At 35.0% G+C, this 20057-nt stretch overlaps 2 protein-coding genes across 6 annotated transcripts; one reads left to right on the top strand and one right to left on the bottom strand.

Annotated features, from left to right (window-relative positions):
- Positions 1 to 637: 637 nt before the first annotated feature.
- On the top strand, positions 638 to 5589 carry LOC104110199 (uncharacterized). Of its 4 annotated transcripts, none has more exons than XM_009619648.4 (15): positions 638 to 907; positions 1301 to 1475; positions 1624 to 1735; positions 1859 to 2002; positions 2101 to 2205; positions 2754 to 2837; positions 3785 to 3900; positions 3994 to 4095; positions 4178 to 4291; positions 4395 to 4451; positions 4538 to 4604; positions 4714 to 4767; positions 4858 to 4932; positions 5018 to 5053; positions 5320 to 5589. In XM_009619648.4, the coding sequence occupies exons 2-15, from the start codon at positions 1453 to 1455 to the stop codon at positions 5431 to 5433; spliced, it is 1203 nt and encodes a 400-aa protein (XP_009617943.1). In that variant the 5' UTR covers positions 638 to 907; positions 1301 to 1452; the 3' UTR covers positions 5434 to 5589. The 4 variants fall into 4 exon arrangements, with proteins under 4 accessions (XP_009617943.1, XP_070051969.1, XP_070051970.1 ...); XM_070195868.1 differs by having other exon boundaries at positions 691 to 907; positions 1301 to 1385; positions 2098 to 2205; XM_070195866.1 differs by having other exon boundaries at positions 692 to 907; positions 2098 to 2205.
- A 360-nt stretch (positions 5590 to 5949) lies between these two features.
- LOC104110198 (uncharacterized) lies at positions 5950 to 12095 on the bottom strand. 2 transcript variants are annotated; one of them, XM_009619645.4, is made up of 9 exons: positions 10979 to 12095; positions 10076 to 10131; positions 9168 to 9250; positions 8890 to 8968; positions 8521 to 8631; positions 7896 to 8005; positions 7078 to 7161; positions 6880 to 6917; positions 5950 to 6520 (listed from the first exon to the last, which is right to left on the bottom strand). In XM_009619645.4, exons 1-9 carry the CDS (start codon positions 12060 to 12062, stop codon positions 6450 to 6452), a joined length of 1716 nt encoding a protein of 571 aa, XP_009617940.1. In that variant the 5' UTR covers positions 12063 to 12095; the 3' UTR covers positions 5950 to 6449. The 2 variants fall into 2 exon arrangements, with proteins under 2 accessions (XP_009617940.1, XP_009617941.1); XM_009619646.4 differs by lacking the exons at positions 5950 to 6520; positions 6880 to 6917; positions 7078 to 7161 and adding an exon at positions 7227 to 7358.
- Positions 12096 to 20057: the final 7962 nt, after the last annotated feature.

The raw sequence follows: 20057 nt of genomic DNA, 5'->3' as shown, positions 1-20057 counted from the left end.
ATGAATGACTAATACGTGGGTCCGTTGCTAATTTTGCCTTTGGCGTAAACGAAACTTTCCAAATCTGTAGTCACGTTCAACTAAAAAGCCAACCGGGAAAAGCAAAATTCCATGTTCTCTAAGTTGTAACAATAGTTAGTCATCAATTAATTTAAATGTTGATACTTCTTATGTTTCAATTTGTTCACATTTGTCTAAATCTTGGTAATCAAGAATTATTCCGTACCTAATGGTAACCCACGAAACAATTAAACCTTGGGTTCTAAGTAGTGATAAAGCCAGAATTTACATTAAAAAGTTAAAATATAAACAAATAAACTTACAAAGAAGTCAAAGGGCATTAATATATAGTATATATACATTCAAGAAAAAAAATTACCTAGCAACATATTAAAATTAATTGGTTGACAACTCCTTAATATATATATGGCTCCGCCGCTGGCTCTAAAATTTGTGCACTCCTATAGATGATGGGGCACTATCTCATTTTCTAAATTTTTAATATTATAATTTCTGCACAAATTCATTTCAAAACAAATAATGCTTATTTAACTTCCTTACAAAATGACTAAAAAGTGTAAAATTTTGATTTTAATAAAGTAGAAAATGTGTCTGTCATTCAAAAAGCGTTGAAAGAAAAACAAAAACTAAAAAATTACTCAAAAGGAAAGAGGACTGGTCCCAGGTAGAAGAGACTATTTTTTTCTTTGGTTTTTGTTTACTTCCAAAGACATCAGGACAGAGAGTATATATGCTCTCTTTGACAATTCCAAGGTTGGATTTTTTCCTATATTAAACATCGTAAGGATTTCGATGAAACATTAAACGGGAATTGCGTTAAAGTTTATAAATTTTGCACTCTTTCGCTTTGGGTCACTTTCGTAATCCTCCAGATCAGCAACTTCAGGTTCGATTCAGAATTTAAACCTTTTTTTTGTCTTCAGATATGTTTTTAGAGCATATTTAAGTAAATTCTGCGTCTTTTTAGGATAATATTTGAATATTATCTATGTTTTAGAGCATTTTAAAGCAATTTTTGAAATTATTTCTCTTTTAGGAACTAGGGAAGATTTGAATTTGAACTTACTACTATAGACCAAGTGAACTAATTAATAAAGATTTATTAACATTTGGAATAGAATGAAAGGAAAATTGGGAACTTTACTCAAGTTTTAGTAATTGCAAAGTACAATAAATCTTCGTGAACATGTGTAATAGAATGAAGGGGAAAATGGGAACTTTACTCCAGTAAAGTGTTAGTAATTGCAAAGTACTGATCTTTTTTACTTTCTGGTTGTAGGTTGTTGGCCAAATTGCCATAAAAATAGTGAATTTCTAATGTGGAGCGCTTGAAATAATTGAACTCACATTTGGGCTAAGCAGATGTTAGTAAACTCATTGCAGATTCTTCTTTCTGGTTGTGAAACTACTGCTAAAGGATTGTGACTTAAGATGGGGACGCCTATGAAGCGAAGGTTTTAATATTTGAAGTATTTTAAGGGTCTTTATTCATATAGGCATCCTTGTAGTTTGGGATTGAGGCGTGATTGATTTTGATTGGTTGATCCATTTATTTATTGTTAAAAGTGGTAATGAGCTTAGCTTACTGTTGAATATCTACAGCCCAATCTCAAGAAGACGGAATGAAACGATGAGGCTTTTTGTGACTACTTTTATTGGAGTTGTATTTGGGTTTTTCCTTGGTGTAACCTTTCCTACAATTTCATTGACCAAGGCAAGGGGATCTACTTTTGATAATGAATTTGATATAATCGTATTTAATGTGCCATTTTTCTTTTAAGGTATCAGTTGAATAAGAGCTGATAAGGTAATGTGCTTGTGGATTTCAATTTTGCAGCTGCCCTTACCTACTAATCTTTTCCAATCAATTGATCTAACTATAGAGGACAAGTACTCAGGCCTCTCAACTCAAGCTTTATTAAATGTCTTGAATTCCCTAAAAGGACGCGGTGGCAGTTCACACAAGAATAATGACCCAAAGGTATTTTACTTGTCACTCATATACGATTGCACATCTAATTTTGGAAGTTTATAGACAACTGCTGTTCGATATTTATGCTATTTGTGGCAATCTAGCAGATTTGGGTTCCGTCAAATCCCAGAGGTGCCAAGAGGTTACCACCCGGTATCGTAGCATCTGAGTCTGATCTTTATACTCGGAGGTTATGGGGTCTGCCCAGTGAGGTTTGTCAATTCAGCGGTGATTCTAATTTGATGCACTCGGTTGATTTTTTCTTATATTTGGTAACAGCTACCAGTTCACGTTATGCAAATTGATGGCATGATTTGAGACTTGATATACAAATAATTTAATCCATGTATTAACACATTGCTGATACCCTCTTTGTTCCATAATCCCTTTCATGGAATTAACCATTTTTTGAAGTTGATTTCTGGATATTAGTTGATTCTCCAGTAGTTGCTCAGTCGAACAAAAATATTGAAGGAACTGCTGAAGTGGGCTAAAGACATACTTGCATCCTTCTGGTTTCTGGTGCTCAAACAAACATTTTGCTATAGATTGCCATATAGTGTTGGACACTGAAATTTATGCTATCCCGCTATGATGACTGATAAGAACTGTTTCAAGGGCAGCTAAATATGATTTTAGGATGCCATTAACGATGTCCATGTCTCTCTCTCTCTATTTTCCTTCCCTTTTTCTTTGGGATGAGAAAACATAACGATTACTATATCTCTCTATGATAATCAGCTTCATTGTTGATATGCAGGACTTGATCATCAAACCAAGGTACCTTGTGACCTTCACAGTCGGCCTCAAGCAGAAGAGTAACATTGATGCAGCAGTGAAAAAGGTTGTGCCCAAGCCTCTCTAGCTTTTTTTCCATGTACTTGCTATTGTGAGCCCTGCTCTGTCATTTTCAGGGGTTCTTTTATTCATGGATAAGGGATCAGAAGCGTGACTAATACTCTCTCCCTTTCAAGTTGTTTGAACCTTTTCGGATTACGAGGGTCTAATTGACTAATTCTCGGTGTGAATTCGGACATAGATTCTTTAAGCTTATTGAAATAAATTTACATATTTAGAAACTACATAAAAGGTACTACAAGTCACAGTAGTTAACAATTCAAAATATTTAAAAACTATTTGCAAAAAACATGGTCAAAGAAAACCTCGTTTGGCTCCCCAAATAGTAATAGGTTCATTCTTTTATAAACAGAGGGAGTATATGCTTGTAACTTTTGCACCATAAAATTCAGTCCTTCACTCATCTCATTCAGATGAGACTGTGTTTGAGGGACCGGGATTGGACTTCTGATAAGGGCAATTTTACCTTCCTTTGCTAATTCCACTAGCCCCACCTCCCATCTCAAAAGAGTTTTCATGTCATGTTTTTGCTTCATTTTTTGTTTTTGGGTTTATTGTTTTGCTTCCCCCCCCCCCCCCCTCCCTTTTTTTTTTTTTCCAGCATAGTCTTGTCTTGTTTTATGTGCTATCCTCGCTGTTCTTATGTATAATGTTTTCCTTAGTCTGTGTTGCATGCATGCTAGTTTATTGGTGAAGCTCTGCAAATCATTTAACACATCAGTGAATAATTACTTTTTTCCCGACAAAGAATCAATCTTATCGTTAATCCCACTTTTAATCTCATTACGAATTAGGGTTACCAGAGATGAGCGAAAAGATAGAAAGAAAACCTAGGTTAACAAAAAGGGTTGGTTTGCTGCCAACTTAGGTAGATTTAAGTCCAAAATTTTACTTATGTATCTCGGCATGCTTATTTTTCTGTACTGTAAACAGTTTTCAGAGAACTTTACGATTATGCTGTTTCACTATGATGGTCAAACAAGTGAATGGGATGACCTTGAGTGGTCAAAGCGGGCTATCCATGTCAGTACACCGAAACAAACTAAATGGTAACTATTATTGTGAATTCTTTTTTATCCTCAATTATTCAACATTTTTGATGGATTTGTGGTAAGTATAAAGTTTATTCATTTTGTTGAAAGGTGGTATGCAAAACGTTTTCTGCATCCTGACATTGTAGCACCTTATGACTATATATTCATCTGGGATGAAGACTTGGGGCTTGAGAATTTTAATGCGGAGGAGTAAGTTATGATTATTCTCAGAGTCGTTTGTATCACTATGTTGAATTGTATGTGGATTCTTAAGGCTTCAATGCAACTGCAGATATATAAAGTTGGTGGCGAAACATGGTTTGGATATTTCCCAGCCTGGTTTAGCACCAAACAGTGGGTTGACGTGGCAAATGACAAAAGGGCGAAATGACACTGAAATTCACAAGTAGGGAACATATTACTTGCATTATACCTACAACTGCTCTGATTAAAGCATCCCATGCACACATAGCTTGATCTCATATACAGTTTATTGCTTCTGCTTACAGGGAAACAGAAGAAAGACCAGGCTGGTGCGCTGATCCACATTTGCCACCTTGTGCAGCGTATGGAATGCATGATATTTACCAATAACTACTGATGTCACTTTGTGTTTGGTGTCAATATTAACTGTTATTTCGTTGGCAATCAGATTTATTGAGATCATGGCACCTGTTTTCTCTCGAGAGGCCTGGCGGTGTGTTTGGCATATGATCCAGGTATCAATTATTAAATATCTTCCATTTATTGCAGCCAGCGAAAAAGAATATGGGGGCGAAGGGGGGAGGAGGATTGCTACCCATTTGGTTTCTTGATTCTTTATTGCAGAATGACTTGGTCCATGGGTGGGGTCTTGATTTTGCTCTTAGGAGATGTGTGGAGGTTAGTAGTATACTTTAAGATGTGTGGGACAAATTCCCATATTTTCTGTTTCAAATGGTCTTTTTCCTAATAATGCTTTTGGATGAGCAGCCGGCACATGAAAAGATAGGAGTTGTAGATGCTCAGTGGGTTGTGCATCAAACTGTTCCATCACTTGGGAGCCAGGTATATCCAACTTTATCTTGTTGGAGTATATTAGACTAGCATGAAAGTTGGCTGTAATGATTATCTTATATTCTTATTTCGACAGGGTAAATCAGAGAATGGCAAGGCACCATGGGAAGGGGTATGTGCTGTATTTCATTCTCCTGTATACTGAAATTTGATCATGAAAAACTGATGATTAAGAAAAATATGAATAAAAAAAAACTAATAACAATTTGATCACCTTTTGAATTTGCATATGAATATGTCAAACCATGTTCGAAATCTTGTGTTCATACCCATACTTCCTAATCATGCATGATTCTGCATGTGTTTGTGTAATCTTGTTACAATGGAGTATGTTGATCTCTGATTATATGTCTAAGTCCAACTTCTATTTTGGTTCAGGTAAGAGAAAGGTGTAGAAGAGAATGGACAATGTTTCAGGATAGAATGGCTACTGCAGAGATGGCCTATTACAAGGCAATGGGAATTGATCCCCCTAATTCTACAACTACTTAGGTGGGACACTCACACGATTTAGAATGTTTGTAGGACGTCAAACGTTGTTTTTGTGTGCAAGTATCTAATGATGGTTTACAGTTCCAAGCGGGTAGAAAGAAATTTCTGTATTCTCCTTGTTTTTTGTTATTAGTAATATAATTCATTTTTGTGTCAGCCTCCTGATAACTTGTGTTTTATGCTTGTTTGAGTTCAAAGTCTTAACTCCTGTATAGGTACTTATTTCATATGGTCATGTTAACGTCTTGAAGATAATGTTGAGGATATCATCAGTACATGGTCATACTAAAAGTGTCATTATTTACAAGTTGAAATTTGGTCGTCAATAATTGAGAGTAGTGAACTTTAATATTTGAAATGCTAGTAACATACTGAAGTTTTTGTTAATTTATCTTGTTGCAAATGTTACGTTATCCACAGGGACTGCCTTCCTCCCAGCTTCATTTATCTTGGTGCTGAAAATGCCAGTGAAAATGCTACGTGCATCGACCACATAGGATAAAATAGCAAACTCCATAATGCAATAGACCTATTTCATTTGTAAAGCCATAAAGAATGATCCCGTTTCAGGAGTGATACGATAACAAATGAAAATATCGATTTTTTGTAGCACTTACACTTGAAAGGTGCCATACTAAAAGGTTGTTACAAAAAAATAAGTGCAATTAATACCAGAAATGGTTGAAATACAAAGAGCTATTACGTTCATCCTTATCTTCAACTTATAGAGGATATAACTTGAACACTTCTGCCCAGAAACTAAGGGAAGTAGGAAAAAGCAAAGAAAGAGGTAAAGTGGAGGAGAAAGTGAAACCCTTTGTTGAGGTTAAGGTAACTAGTATAGATCTCCAATTGCCACCAACAAATGTGGAATCTCCAAGAATATTTTTTTCTTTACAATGATGGTATCCGGGCTGCTTGCCCGCACCTCAACTATTCCACCGGTACCTACTACCTTTTAGTCTTCTACCAGAACATGTATTGGATAACTCTGCCCACTGGAATTTCCAAGAATCTTACAAATATCCTTTGGTGATTGCGTCTTCCAACTCTTGAAATTCCCAAGCATCATCTGCTGAGTACTCTCCTGTGAGGTAAAGAGACCACAATTAGTTAAGTACTGGACAACTACTTGCACGAATAAGGATTGGGTTCGGCTTGTGGAATTCAAGACCTAGCTTCAGATAAAAGGCATATATGGTGTTCTCTGCCGTGTTATTAGGTGCAAGATTCAGGCAACACTCTCTAATACTACAATAGCATTGTCACAAACCCTGACCACAAGCTGCTCACAGCAATCAAAAATTCAACGAAGACCTCTCTTATCTCTTGATGTTCTAGATAAAGGGAACCCTTTGTCACAACTATTTTCAGGTACAAAACAAGACAACCCTAGACTTTCAGTAACTTACAATAAAAACTGAACTTAAAATAACTGTCTCTTACCAATTGAATCTCGTCTTAGAGCTGTCAAGTGAGCGCAACTGCAAGTAAAAATTTCAGCTTGGGTTTGAATCCACTTAGAAGAACATTAAGAATTAAAAAGAAATTATGCATCACTAAAACATTTGTCATTTCTCATCATCTATCACAAAATGTAGAACCTTTTTTAGTATTAAAACGAACATTATCTTTATATAGTACCTGCCAAGAGCTTTCCCGAAGTCTGCACATAGTGATCGGACATAGGTACCTTTTGAGCATCTAACTCGGAAAATGACATTCTGTCTGCCAATTCAAAAAAGGGAAAAAATAGAAAAGGAGACAAAAAAGAAGTATCTTCAATATGAAACTTTTGGTGAAATAATACCAGCTTTAGTGGAGTGACAACCATTAGCAACCAAAATACTTGCTCATGTCAATGCATGTAAATTATAAGTATATCTGTCGCAAATATCCTAATTCTGCTTCACATGAAAGCATATCTGAAAGAAAGAAAAAAAACATGTCTGATTTATAGACATACTTCAAGAATTACTCATTTTCCTCTAGGAGTAATTGGCTGGAATATAGATATGCTTCACATGAAAGCATATCTGAAATATAGACATGCTTCAGAATCAAGGGGATGCAAATCAAGAAGATGCTACCCTTGTGTGGTTCTAATAAAACTTTTGAAGTACTTAATAAATAAATCCACAAACGGGAGGGACGGGAGGAAGTTTGTGCAACTCCAATAAAGCACTCTGCGAGAAATATATTTCTTGCTTTCAATCAGAATGAGTTCTCCACCTCACCCTCAAACAAAACTTGAGTGTACATTTAGCACTAAAGAATTCAATGCAGTATAGAGGGATGGTAAGACACTTAGGAAGCACCCTAGGAATGTTTAGACGCTTTGAGAGAACCTTGGCTAGGGCTTAACTCGTACGCACAGACAATAAACACAGAGAGATGATTTTTCAAGAGTTGAGACATCCATGTGGCACAAGATTAGCACTAGAAGAGTTCAACAAAATAACCTGTCATCTAAACTCCGCTTCACGTCAAATTCGAAAATTGAAATCCTCCTCGGTGAAAGTTCGATGCTTTCCCCTCTTCTTGCTTTCTCATACATCTTTTCACCACCAACCTATCACAAGTAGACGGAGTCTAATAAGTAATAACGCAATACTAAATCCAATTCATGCGTGGTCACCCAAGAGAAATTCTGATGAAGCTGGCAAAAAATGGATGAATTTATTAAAGGAAAGAGAAAATAACAACTCAAACAATTACAGACTACAGAAGTAACAGGTATCTTTTCTGAATCAGCACACTCTTTGATTTAAGCTTATGTTAAATACAAATAGTATCAGCAGCAACTAGGTCATTACAATGACTGAAGATATAGCTGGAGTTGATTCAACATGTTTTCATTTCATGTGATTGCCAAATTTCATGACTCCTAACAAAATTAGGCATGTTGAAAATACTAAGAAAAAATTGTTTAAGAAAGTGTAAATCTGGTATCAATAATTTTATTCATCCAGGGTAAGAAGATGTTGTAATCATTGTTATAAAAATCAAAATATGCACAGGATAAATTTATATTCGGCAGAATCAATAATTGGAGGAACTTAAGTGTTGCAACTAAAATTAACATACTTTGATTGCTGAGAACATCGGAGGGACTTGCCATATCTCTCCATAAAAGGACGCTGCTGTTTTCTTTATGTCCTCATCCTTGATATGCTCCCACGGCTCTCGCTGAATAACCTGGATATTACAAAATCCAAACTTACATAAGTAAGATAATCCTGGGTCAAACAAATAACTAGATCCAGTTTGTGTAACATAAGTTAGAGCGTGCATGTAGACTTTATTCATGTTGACTTTATCATGAAACTTCTCATCTTGCCATCTTAATTTGTTTCGCTGATTATTAGATGAGACTTTCGTAGGGGTGAAATAAGTCACATGGTCCAGTTTTATCTAAGATTTATAACTTCAAAAAATAAATTAAATAATAAATACCGGGGAATCTGCATCCCAGGTAGAGGTGGCTTCCCCCAGACGGAAGATTCCACTGTAGCCCTTCATCATACCCTGATAACTGCCAAGAACAATTTAGACTTCAAGAAAATTTATCATATAACTGTATCGAGAGACTAAAAGAAACTGTTCATAGACGTGTATAAGTTCTCCTAAGACAAAAGGGAAAATATTAGCAGGAATAAGAAACTCTCATCAAATTTCAGGAATCCCTGAAATCTCCCTCGGACTAATTCAACTAAAACCTTATTGCAAGTTACCTGTCAACGATCTTTGTAGCTTTACCAACGCATACAATCAATAATCCAGTTGCCATTGGATCAAGTGTTCCAGCATGGCCCACCTGCAAAAGATGAATTTGAAGGAGAAGGTGGTAATAAAATGGAATAAAAATGCCTTAGTTCAGCTTGTATTCAGTCTGAACGTGATGAATGTTTCCAATCACGTGAATATAAGCATAAAATCCCCCTTAACCAAAATACAAAGATAACTAGATAAGAAACACCCCCCCCCCCCCCCCACACACACACACAAATAGAGTGGGGCAATCTTTTTGTAGAAACAAAAGTTTGCTACAAGGTCTTCAATTTAAAATGAACATTGGAGGAAGGAGGTAACAAAATGCTCAAAAATGTAAATTCTCTCAAATTTTGCTAAATACTCTTTTCTTCCTCGCCCCAACATGTTCTTCAGCCCACAGCTCTGCTTTTGCTGGACAGAGTCTTCTACCTTAGCATAATCGATCTAGGGGAGGTCCAACACCAAAAAGAATACATAAAACTTGATGAGGGGAAGTTCTTGTTTAAAAATCTAAGATTTCATAGTATCTTACATTAGGAATAGATATGTTAAAGAAAATCAAAATAGTAAATCTTCAGACAGAAATCAGAACCATATTCAAGCTCTTTTTTTTTAATCGGAGTAAGAGTGCTATTAATCAGCATGGATATAATCAAACTACATATTCAAGTATTTTAAAGTGAAAACACTCATCCAAAAGTTTTTTCGAATTTTCGTTCTTGTTCCTAAGACTAACATGGTAATGCACCTTCAAATACAAAAGATCACCAGACAAATTTATCTTGAAAATATTCTTAAAATGAGTTCGCATACTGCTTCTCCGAGACCATATCAGATAGCCCCTAGATTGTGGTTAGGAAAAATGTACCTTTTTCACTTTTGTTAGACGCCGCAACTTTCCACAAACAGTGAAAGAAGTCCAACCTGTAAGGCAATTCAGACTAATAGTCAGAAGAAGAAGAAACCAAGCTTTTATAACTACATTTCCAAAAATGCAAGAGCCTCCTAACCTTGGTTTGGCTTTACGATATTAGATCATAAGAGACAATCCTGACTCGTAAATTATATTTTTGGCATTTGATACTATATTCTGTTTTTATGTGAATATATTTTGCGTATCAACATAGAAGTCCTTTTCGTGAGCTTTGTGATGGACAATACTACAGAAAATAAGACTCATGGGCAGTTTTCATCAATAACCATACACTGGCTGAATTCGTTATGTAAATATCACACTCCCAAACAAGTTTTACTTATCTCTGACTCTGAGACTCTAAGAGTAAACCTACCATTTTAAAAAATCAAACAAGGAAATGAGCATTTGATACTATATTCTGTTTTTATGTGAATATATTTTGCGTATCAACATAGAAGTCCTTTTCGTGAGCTTTGTGATGGACAATACTACAGAAAATAAGACTCATGGGCAGTTTTCATCAATAACCACACTGGCTGAATTCATTATGTAACTATCACACTCCCAAACAAGTTTTACTTATCTCCGACTCTGAGACTCTAAGAGTAAACCTACCATTTTAAAAAATCAAACAAGGAAATGAAGTCAAACTTCTCAAGCATTGCATTAAGAATCTGTAGTCTGTCAATCCAACTTGTAACTAATGCTTCTTGTTCAATTATAAACTTAAAACACCTAACATTGACTTCACATGAGAACTTAAAACTCTTAATTAACTCTTTTAAAAACACATCAACGTTTAACAAACGCACATAATAAATCCCAGTGTTAAGACAATTAGGAGCTCAAATTCACCTTTTGGTTTGTTCACTAATACCACTGTCCCACCTGGGCTATCCCATTTAGGAGGAAGCCCTGTACTCCTTGTAGCTAGAAACGGCTCAGCACTAACAACACCATTTTCCTTATTTGGAACTTTCTTCAAATACTTGAAGAACTCTTCCACTTTCTTCTCCGATACATCAACTTTACCTTCTTCCTTATTTTCACCCCTACTCCTCACACCCTTTTCTCCTTCCTCAAAAAAGATCAAACTTTTATCAACCCCGCCATCAGAAGTTTTCTTTTTGCTATTCTTTACATTACCCTTTTCTTCTTCCTCAAAAAATATCAAATTTTTATCAACCCCACCATCACCATCTTTCTCAATTATCTTTTCCCTAATTCCCAATTTCTTTTTGCTCTTCTTTACATTCTCATTTGATTGCCCAGGTTCAAGAAAAGCTTTATCAAAACACTGATCAGGAAAATACTTCTTCTCCAATTGATACACCATCTTATAATGCTTATCTTTTTCCCAAGGGTAAGCAAAATTGTCATAGAAGTACAACTCTTCTTCCTTCTTGTGCAATGTACGTAGCTCCACTACTTCCTGCTTCAGCTCAACAAACTCATTATCCTTGACCCGGTTATTCTCATCCCCCGAATCCGAATCCGACCCGCCAAACATTCTTTTCCTCCTCTTATTATAATATTTCCTTTTCCCTTTATCCATTTTCATAATATTATCCGAATTGGGTTCCTCGTTAGATGATTTTGAATTCAATTTTCTATCGACCCAATCGTCGAACCCGAGTTCTGAACCGGGTTTGGGTTCGGAATCAGTAGGTTTTGAATTGGGAAGGAAGCGTTGTGGGCGGGATTTTTGGATTGGTGAAGGGGAATTTGCAGGGCGGGAGATTATCATATCGTATTGAAGTGGGTATGGAGTTGAAGTAGTAGAGAAAAATTGAAGTGAATAATGGGACTTTTTTAGAATAAGGCGATTGAGCTTTTCTGAGGGTGAAAAAATAGTGTGAGGTATTATAGTGAGAGAAGACATGGATTTGGAGCGGAGGAAGATGAGAGACATACGAGGAATTACTACTGATTTCGCCATTTTTGGCTTTTGTTCTTCTAGTAGTACCAGTAGGGGTCGTTACCTATTTCTACTTTCTAAAATTAATCTATATAACTATATTAAAAGCATCTTTTTTATTCTTTAAAAATTAATTTCAAATTAAATAAAAAATTATTTAATTATTTTTCTAATATTTAGGACCTTTAGTTATTTAATTATTTTCCTAATATTTAGGACTTTTAGTTATTTTCTAATATTTAGGACTTCTAAATGAACTAAATTTTTTATATTAAATTTTTTTTTATTTGAACTATGTGATATACCATATTTGTAAAAAAAAAATTTTAAAAATGACACATCATAATACGGTTTTTAGGTTTAAAAGTTTAAGGAAAAACATTGCACATTCACATTAATAAGACTTCTAAGCCACATAGGCTAAAAGAAAACGAAAATTACAAAGAGGAAACTAGAAAAGAAAAAAAATAAAAGACTGAACATTGCAAATTCACATTTGGAAAGTTTCGAAACACTTTGCACTTCTTTTAAATTTAAGAGTCCCCCTTTTACATAAAAACGTGATTAATGAAACTATTTAATTACAAAAAAATCCTTTTTCAAGTTAATAAAATATTTACAAATATAATTTTAAAGGAATAGTTCACAGCTACATAGTACAATTTATAATTATATGCTTCCAATAAGCTACTAATAAATTAAAACATTATTCAATACTCTAATTTATATCTATATCTATCTATCTATCTATCTATCTATCTATATTATTATAAAAGAACGAATGTTTAATGCTAAATATTGAAAGATTAAATTATCCCTAAAATCTTGATCGACTTTTATGCCCTTAAATATTTATATAATTTACGGATATAATTGTAATTACCCAAAGTTGGAATTCTTTTCGGATTTAAATTGCACATAGACAGACCATACAAAGTGTATAGTTTATTTTCAATAGGATTCATATTAGATACGATTTATACTATTCAATCAAAGTTAAACTTTCATTAGGACTCTTATAATTTATACACTTAGAATTTTTATTAGTGCCACGTAGTTGAAGGGAACTCCTATTATTTATAGGATTATCATGGACAAACAGTGGGCTGGATTCTAGGAGAAAATTGAACACTCCAAGGACGCTCTTTGTTAAGGTTGCGTTTGATGGAATTTTGTTATGTATCTTTTATTGTGAATATAAATATTTTGAATACAGATTATATGTTAGCAAGATTTTCAATATTTTTCCTTTTTATTGAAGGTTGGATCGGGTTAGTTTATTCTAATTTTTTATATAGTTTTTACTCTATATATGTGTAAGTTCTACTTACGTACAGAATCATGGAAGAGAAGATTATTTGTCAAAAGACACAAGAAGAAAAGTTAATATATATGGGAAAAGCGCCTTTGTTTTCCTTATGAAGATGTGGATTTTGCTTTTCTTCCTATGTCAAAATAATACTCCCCTAATTCTGCTTTACTCAGGTACATATCTATTGATAGGTTTGATACATGGAGTGTTTGTTTTCCTTTTTTGCTTTTACTATTTTGGGGTTTTATGAATAACTTATAGTGGAACTCGGTTGGCTTTTCTGATTGATATAGGTCATGTATCGTTTAATGTATCTTAATGTTAATGCACTTAAACTACTTTAGGAAGATTTTTGATATTAGTAAAAATAATTGTGTAATAAATAGTTAATTTTATAGAAGATGTAATTAATCACTTTTGTTTTTTGATTAAAAAAATTCTTTGGTGTGTAGGAAATTAGCCAAGTCACAAGCGTTGTTTGCTCTTTAATTACACAATACAGTTCTCTGAAGGAGTGTCAAACGCATGCAATTGCTTTGCTATAACAATTTTTCTTTTCCTCAGCTTGGTAACCTTTATAAGTTCTCCTCTCTTATTGTTTCTTTATTCATGTGCGTATTGCTTCTGAGCTTGATAAGTTTTATATGTTCTCCTCAGTCCTCTCTCATTATTTCTTTACCTGCATGTGCGTTTTTTTTTATGAGATACATCTTCTTGTACCGGCCAGGGGCGGACCCACATTATAGCAATGGGTTCAGTAAAAAATTAATTATTTTCACTTGTGAACTTCATCAGAAAATCATGACAAAAACTAATATTATAAGACATGAACCTTTTTGACACAAAGGGAAGCTGCAGAGCAGTGGCAAAGATGGTTCATAATGTGGGCTGAGATCAAAAGCTCGAATCTCTGTTGAAGCGTTAACTTACATTTTTTCCACATTGCATTTTATGTTTCAGTTATATACGTAACTATTTTATCTATTCTTATTAAACTCTATTTTAACTCAAAAAAAATAATTAAACCTTTCCATTAAGTCAGTTTTGGTTCTCTCTTGCATAGTTTCTGCTAAAATATGAGAGTGCTTTGTTGAGATTATTTGTAATTTTTTAATTTAATGTTGTTTAGTTTATGTATGTTGGAATTGTTGATTTGTGTTATACTAAAATTTTTAGTTTGGTGCTTACTCTTTTACTTTAAAAGTTTATATCAATTATTTAGTTCATAACTCCCTTTTTTACTTTTTTTTTTGTTTGTAAATACTTATTATGTTGAATTTCTTAGAGTTATAAGAATTTTAAATTGGTTAAAATTTTTTTGTTCAAATTAATAAATTTACAAATTTGTTGAAGTAAAATTTGTTTATATATATAGAGATAATTCAAAAATTAAAAGTAAATAGTTTTTTTTTTTAAATCCCACCTTTGATTGTAAAATAGCGTCAATGACTTTATTTCAAGGTCACATGATGAACAAAACTATGTAGTCAGCAAATTCTATTTACCGGTGCCGCTTATACAAGTGGCTACTATGCTCTTTGACTGAATCCGCTTGTATAAAATTCTGGGTCCGCCACTGGTACCGGTGTAACGATCCGATCGATCGTTTTGGGCATTTACGCTCCTTTCTACTATTTGAAGTCTTGAATAGCTTCACACGATGTATTATGACTTATGTGAATTGTCGGTTTTGGTTTTCAGATTTTTTTTGAGTTAGTTTGGAAGAATAAAATTCAAGGTTCAAAGCTTAAGTTGAAAATATTGACCCGATGTTGACTTACATGTAAACAATGCCGGAATAGAGTTTTGATAATTTTAATAGTTCCGTATGGTGATTTTGGACTTAGGAGTGAGTCCGTAAAATTATTTGAAAGTCTGTAGTTAAATTGGGCTCGAAATGGCTAAAATAGAAATATAAGTTTGGAAGTTTGACGGGGGAGTTGACTTTTTGATATCGGGATCAGAATCCAATTCTGGAAATTGGAACAGCTTTGTTATGTCATTTATGATTTGTGTGCAAAATTTGAGGTCAATCAGACTTGATTTGATAGGTTTCGGTATTGAATGTAGAAGTTGGAAATTTTTAGTTTCATTAGGTTTGAATTGGAGTGCGATTTGTATTTTTGATATTGTTTGATGTGATTTGAGGGCCCGACTAATTTCATATCGTGTTTTAGGACTTGTTGGTATATTCGGACGGGGTCCCCAGTGGCTCGGATATTTTTCGAGGTGAGTTTTGAGCGAGTCTGGGCATTTCGGCACTCTGATGTTGTTCTAGAACTTTTGAAGTGCGGGGGGCACATTTTGGAGTGTTGAGGCAAAGTAAAAGTGCGGAACGCAGAGGAAAAGTGCGGACCGCAGAATTCCTCTCCCGGCCGGAGAAAGGAGATTCTGCAGGTTCGATTATCCGACTTTGGAAGCTTATATCTTTTAAGTTACAAAGAATTTAGAGATGATTCAAAACTGAAAGTTGTAGGCCTTTGAGTCTAGTTTTCAAAAAGATATACCATTAATTATTTGGACATTTGTAGAGAAAGTTATCATCAATTTACTGAAACTTGGTAGTACAGAGATGCTGAAGTGCGACCACACAATTTGGATTGTGGCCGCAGAACCTGGATGTGCGGCCGTACAAAAAAATGTGCAATCAGCACAATGGGAGGTCAGATTGTTGTACTTTATAAATGAGGGTTAGAGTATTATTTCATATTTGGACTTTGGGAGCACGGTTTGTGACGATTTTTCGTGGGATTTTAAAGAAATTCATCCGGGTAAGTTATTCTAACTCGAATTTGGTTAATATACATGAATATATCATTATTTTCATCATTTAATTAGTATTTTGAGATGAAAATTTGAGAAAAATTGTAGAAATTTCATAAAGCGAATTTTTGGGATTTGAATATCGATTCAGAGTCGGATTTGAGTGAAATTAGTATGGTTGAACTCATAATTGAATGGGTTGTCGGATTTTGTGAGTTTCGTCGGATTCTGAGATGTGGGCCCCACTGTTGATTTTTCGAGCGGAGTTGGAAATTTTTATAAATTATTAAATTGTAAGCACTGGAGTATATTTTGATTAGTTTGCACATTTTTTACTAGTTTCGAATCGTTTGGCTTGGAATTGAGGAGATATGAAGGCGTTTAGAGGTTGATACGCGTGGAATGGAATTTTCGGAGTATTATTTAGCTTGCTCGGCATTGGATTCGTCTTGTTCAAAGTAAGTAATATCTCTAATCTTGGAGCTGAGGGTTTGAACCCCTGATTATACGTGTTATGTGAATTATTTGTAGGTGACATACATGCTAGGTGACGGGCGTGTGGGCATGCACCGTAAAAATTGAGACTCAGTTGATTCCGTAGAACTGTATAGTCAATTAACTTGTATTTTTCCATGTATTTTTATATGTTAGAGAAACTGAGTTGTGACTCATGTTATAAATTATGCTTAGGCAAATGCTGTTATTATTTGGACCCACTAAGGTCATTTCTGTTGTCGAATTATATGTTTAAATTGTAAATTCGTACTCAGTCATATACATTCATTGCATATCATATCTCAGTCTCTGTTGTTATTTATTGATACATCATATCATCATTTTGGGCTAGTTTCATGACATTGAGAGCCTGAGTAACTGGAGAGATTAATGACTGAGTGAGGCCGAGGGCCTGATTGTGAGGTTATGTATACTATGGCACGTGAGTTGTCCGTGCGGATCTAGATATTTATACTATGGCACGTGAGTTATCCGTGCGGATCCATATATTTATACTATGTCACGTGAGTTGTCTGTGCGGATCCAGATATTGATACTATAGCATGTGAGTTATCCGTGCGGATCCAGATATTGATACTATAGCACATGAGTTGTCTATGCAGATTATAACGCTTGGGTTGAAGGAGCCCCTCCGGAGTCTGTATACCCCCCCAATGAGCGCATGTACCTACTGAGTGCGAGTGTCGAGTGCCAGTGTTGAGTGACTGGGAGGACTGAGTGAAATGATACTCTGAGAGTATGCATATGATTTTATTACTGAGTTGCATCGCATTGACATGCACACTTGACATACAGGCATAGAGATGTATTTTTCCTCATGTTGTACGATATTGCGTCATTCATGACTTCTCCTACATATTGACATGTAGGCATAGAGATGTATTTTCCCCATGCCATTTAAAAATGAAACATTTACCTGTTGAAAGTTTTGAAAAAAATCACAGTTTTCAAACTTACTCATAAATTGGTGATTTCGGTAAAGGACATGGGTTTTCACTGATATATTTAAAAAGCAGGACTATTTGTTTTGGAATTGTGAACAAGCTGAGCATTTTATCTCTGATCTATTTATTTTATTACCTCCATTATGTTGTTATGAACTGTTGTTGGCTATTGGTGTTTGACCCCGACTTGTGTTCCATCTCGTCACTACATTCAATCTAAGGTTAGGTTTGTTACTTATTGAGTACATGGGGTCGGTTGTACTCATACTAAACTTCTGCACCTTGCGTGCAACAATGGATGTTGATGTTGTTATGATCGACGGGAGTTGGATTTAAAGATGTACCTGTGTTCCGGTCATAACTGTCTCTTGTTCATGGTAGCCTTAGATTTATAAAAATCTTTTTATGTATATTTTGAACAGATGATGTATTTATTTCATACCAGTTTTGTAAATTCTAATCTTAGAAGCTCATGATTTGTACTACCAGTCTTTGGAAAATGTATTAGATTCAATTAAATATTATTTTAATCGGATATTTGTAAATTGCCTTACCTAATGGGTTGGGTTAGGTGCCATCACGGCTAGTTGAATTTTGGGTCGTGACAAGTTAGTATCAGAGCTCTAGATTCATGGGTTCTACAAGTCATGAGCAAGTGTCTAGTAGAGTCTTGCGGATTGGTATGATGACGTCCATACTTATCTTCGAGAGGCTACAGGGCATTTAGGATAATTTTCCATATTTCTTTCCTTATCATGCAGAATTGATTCAGCTTGAAACATAACTCTTTGAATTCCTTCCATGCATTCGTGTGTGCATGTGAGCACCTGGTATAAGATATGCATCGCCGGCTTGTGATTCCATGAACGAGGTTCGAGATGTGTATTCTATGTTTTGGTGATTGGCCAGTCTGGAGGACTTGAGGCCAGGTTTAGACCGCAGCTTAGGCTCGGTAGCTTCAATTGTGTGAACTTGTACATTTGGACTCATATGTTCGGTAGTATTCCTATGAGTGAAATTTGTGGCTCGATGAGCGGTGGAATAGCTATATGATGAGCATGACATAACTACAGAATGTGTTCAGATGGTTTGATTGTGACGAGAATAGTTTGCTTGAGATTGGGAAAAAAAGGGCCATTGGGTGCTTGGTGTCTGTCTTGATTTGACGTATAGTCTCGAGTATGAATGTGTTGAAGGATCTTTCATGTTGTTTAATTGTGGAGCGAAGTAGATTCTCATGTTTTGTTAATGAGTTTGGACTCAAAAAGATTAAGTGATTGCATAGTAATTGTGACTGCGAAAGGATATAACAAGATACCAATTTGAGGCTAAGCAGGTGGGTTATCCCCTGCGGAGTAATCTACGTAAGTGTGTTCCTTATAATGTTGAGTGGAGAGTTTCTTTTCTACCAACAGGGTGTATGTGTTGAGATTTGAATTTGAATCTCGTTGAGAAAGTTGACTTGACTGTCAAGAGAATGAATGCGAGCTTAGTGGATGATTGAGGTATTTTATGTTTGGTGTTGCATGAGCTTGAGAAGAATTCTCGTTGAACTGATTGCGGTATTATAGCAATAATAGAGTATGGGTATTATGAGTTATCAAGTGTTTTGTTCTATGGCTTTGAGCCAAGTGGGGGAGCCTGCTATTGACAATTCAATTTTATGGTTATATGTTAAATTTTAGTTTTGTTTTGAGATATACTTATGGATCAGTTATGACTGCAGAGGTTGAGATCGGGGATGACTCGAGTAAGAAAATTCCTGAATACGGGTTACATTACACTTTATGAAAATATAAAAATCATGGGATGAGTGAGTTGTTATTTGCGAAGTATGTAGTGCGCACAGAGTATGTATTTGATTGGTGGTGTTAAGGAAGTATTACTTCTTTGGGGTGTTGTTGTGCTAATAGGGCATGCGTCTTTCAGCCCGTTTGGGCGGTACAATTTAGATTTGAGTAGAGTGGATGAATTTCAAAAGGGTTCTAATGGGTTCAAAATGTATATGTGTCAATTGAATTTTTTTTGGAATTTGTATATTGCCAGAATCGGTTATTTACACTGGATGGTTTCGGGATGTACGGTAACTCTGTATGACTATGGATTCTACATTTAAGTATAAGAAAGGTAAAAAGAATAATTTTAAATTCACATAAGGTATTTTCAGAGTGAGTGTTTCAGTTGCGGTATTTATGGAGGTTAATTATGATGTGATGATACTTTACAGATGTTTTGGTTGAAATATTCTTGGGTTTGGTGACATGCGTGACTTGGTCGAGTTAGAGGAATTCAGTCTGATAGCTTGGTTATGTGCAAATGGATTTTAAAATGTTCTTGATGGTTTCTACCATGGTTTGAACCAGATATTTTCTACCGATATGGAGAACGTGTTGTATATTGTGATTTCCACCTGGAAGGAAGCAAGATGAAGTATTCTAACTGACCGGGTATGTAACTTACTGGTGACCTAGAATTGATAAT

The sequence above is a fragment of the Nicotiana tomentosiformis genome, chromosome 2 (genome assembly GCF_000390325.3).
Source record: "Nicotiana tomentosiformis chromosome 2, ASM39032v3, whole genome shotgun sequence".
Classification (NCBI taxonomy): Eukaryota; Viridiplantae; Streptophyta; class Magnoliopsida; order Solanales; family Solanaceae; genus Nicotiana; species Nicotiana tomentosiformis.
Note: the sequence above shows the minus strand (reverse complement) of the source record. Positions and strands in the feature narration are given on the sequence as shown.

Excerpts from the sequence above, each read along its gene's own strand:
- LOC104110199 (XM_070195866.1), top strand. The coding sequence starts at position 1,453 with ATGGGGACGCCTATGAAGCGAAG. Across the intron at positions 1,476-1,623 it reads GGGACGCCTATGAAGCGAAG|CCCAATCTCAAGAAGACGGA; the intron begins GTTTTAATATTT and ends GAATATCTACAG. Across the intron at positions 4,768-4,857 it reads CTCTTAGGAGATGTGTGGAG|CCGGCACATGAAAAGATAGG; the intron begins GTTAGTAGTATA and ends TTGGATGAGCAG.
- LOC104110198 (XM_009619645.4), bottom strand. The coding sequence starts at position 12,062 with ATGGCGAAATCAGTAGTAATTCCTCGTATGTCTCTCATCTTCCTCCGC. Across the intron at positions 8,969-9,167 it reads GCTACAAAGATCGTTGACAG|TTATCAGGGTATGATGAAGG; the intron begins GTAACTTGCAAT and ends TGTTCTTGGCAG. Across the intron at positions 8,632-8,889 it reads CCTGGGATGCAGATTCCCCG|GTTATTCAGCGAGAGCCGTG; the intron begins GTATTTATTATT and ends TGTAATATCCAG.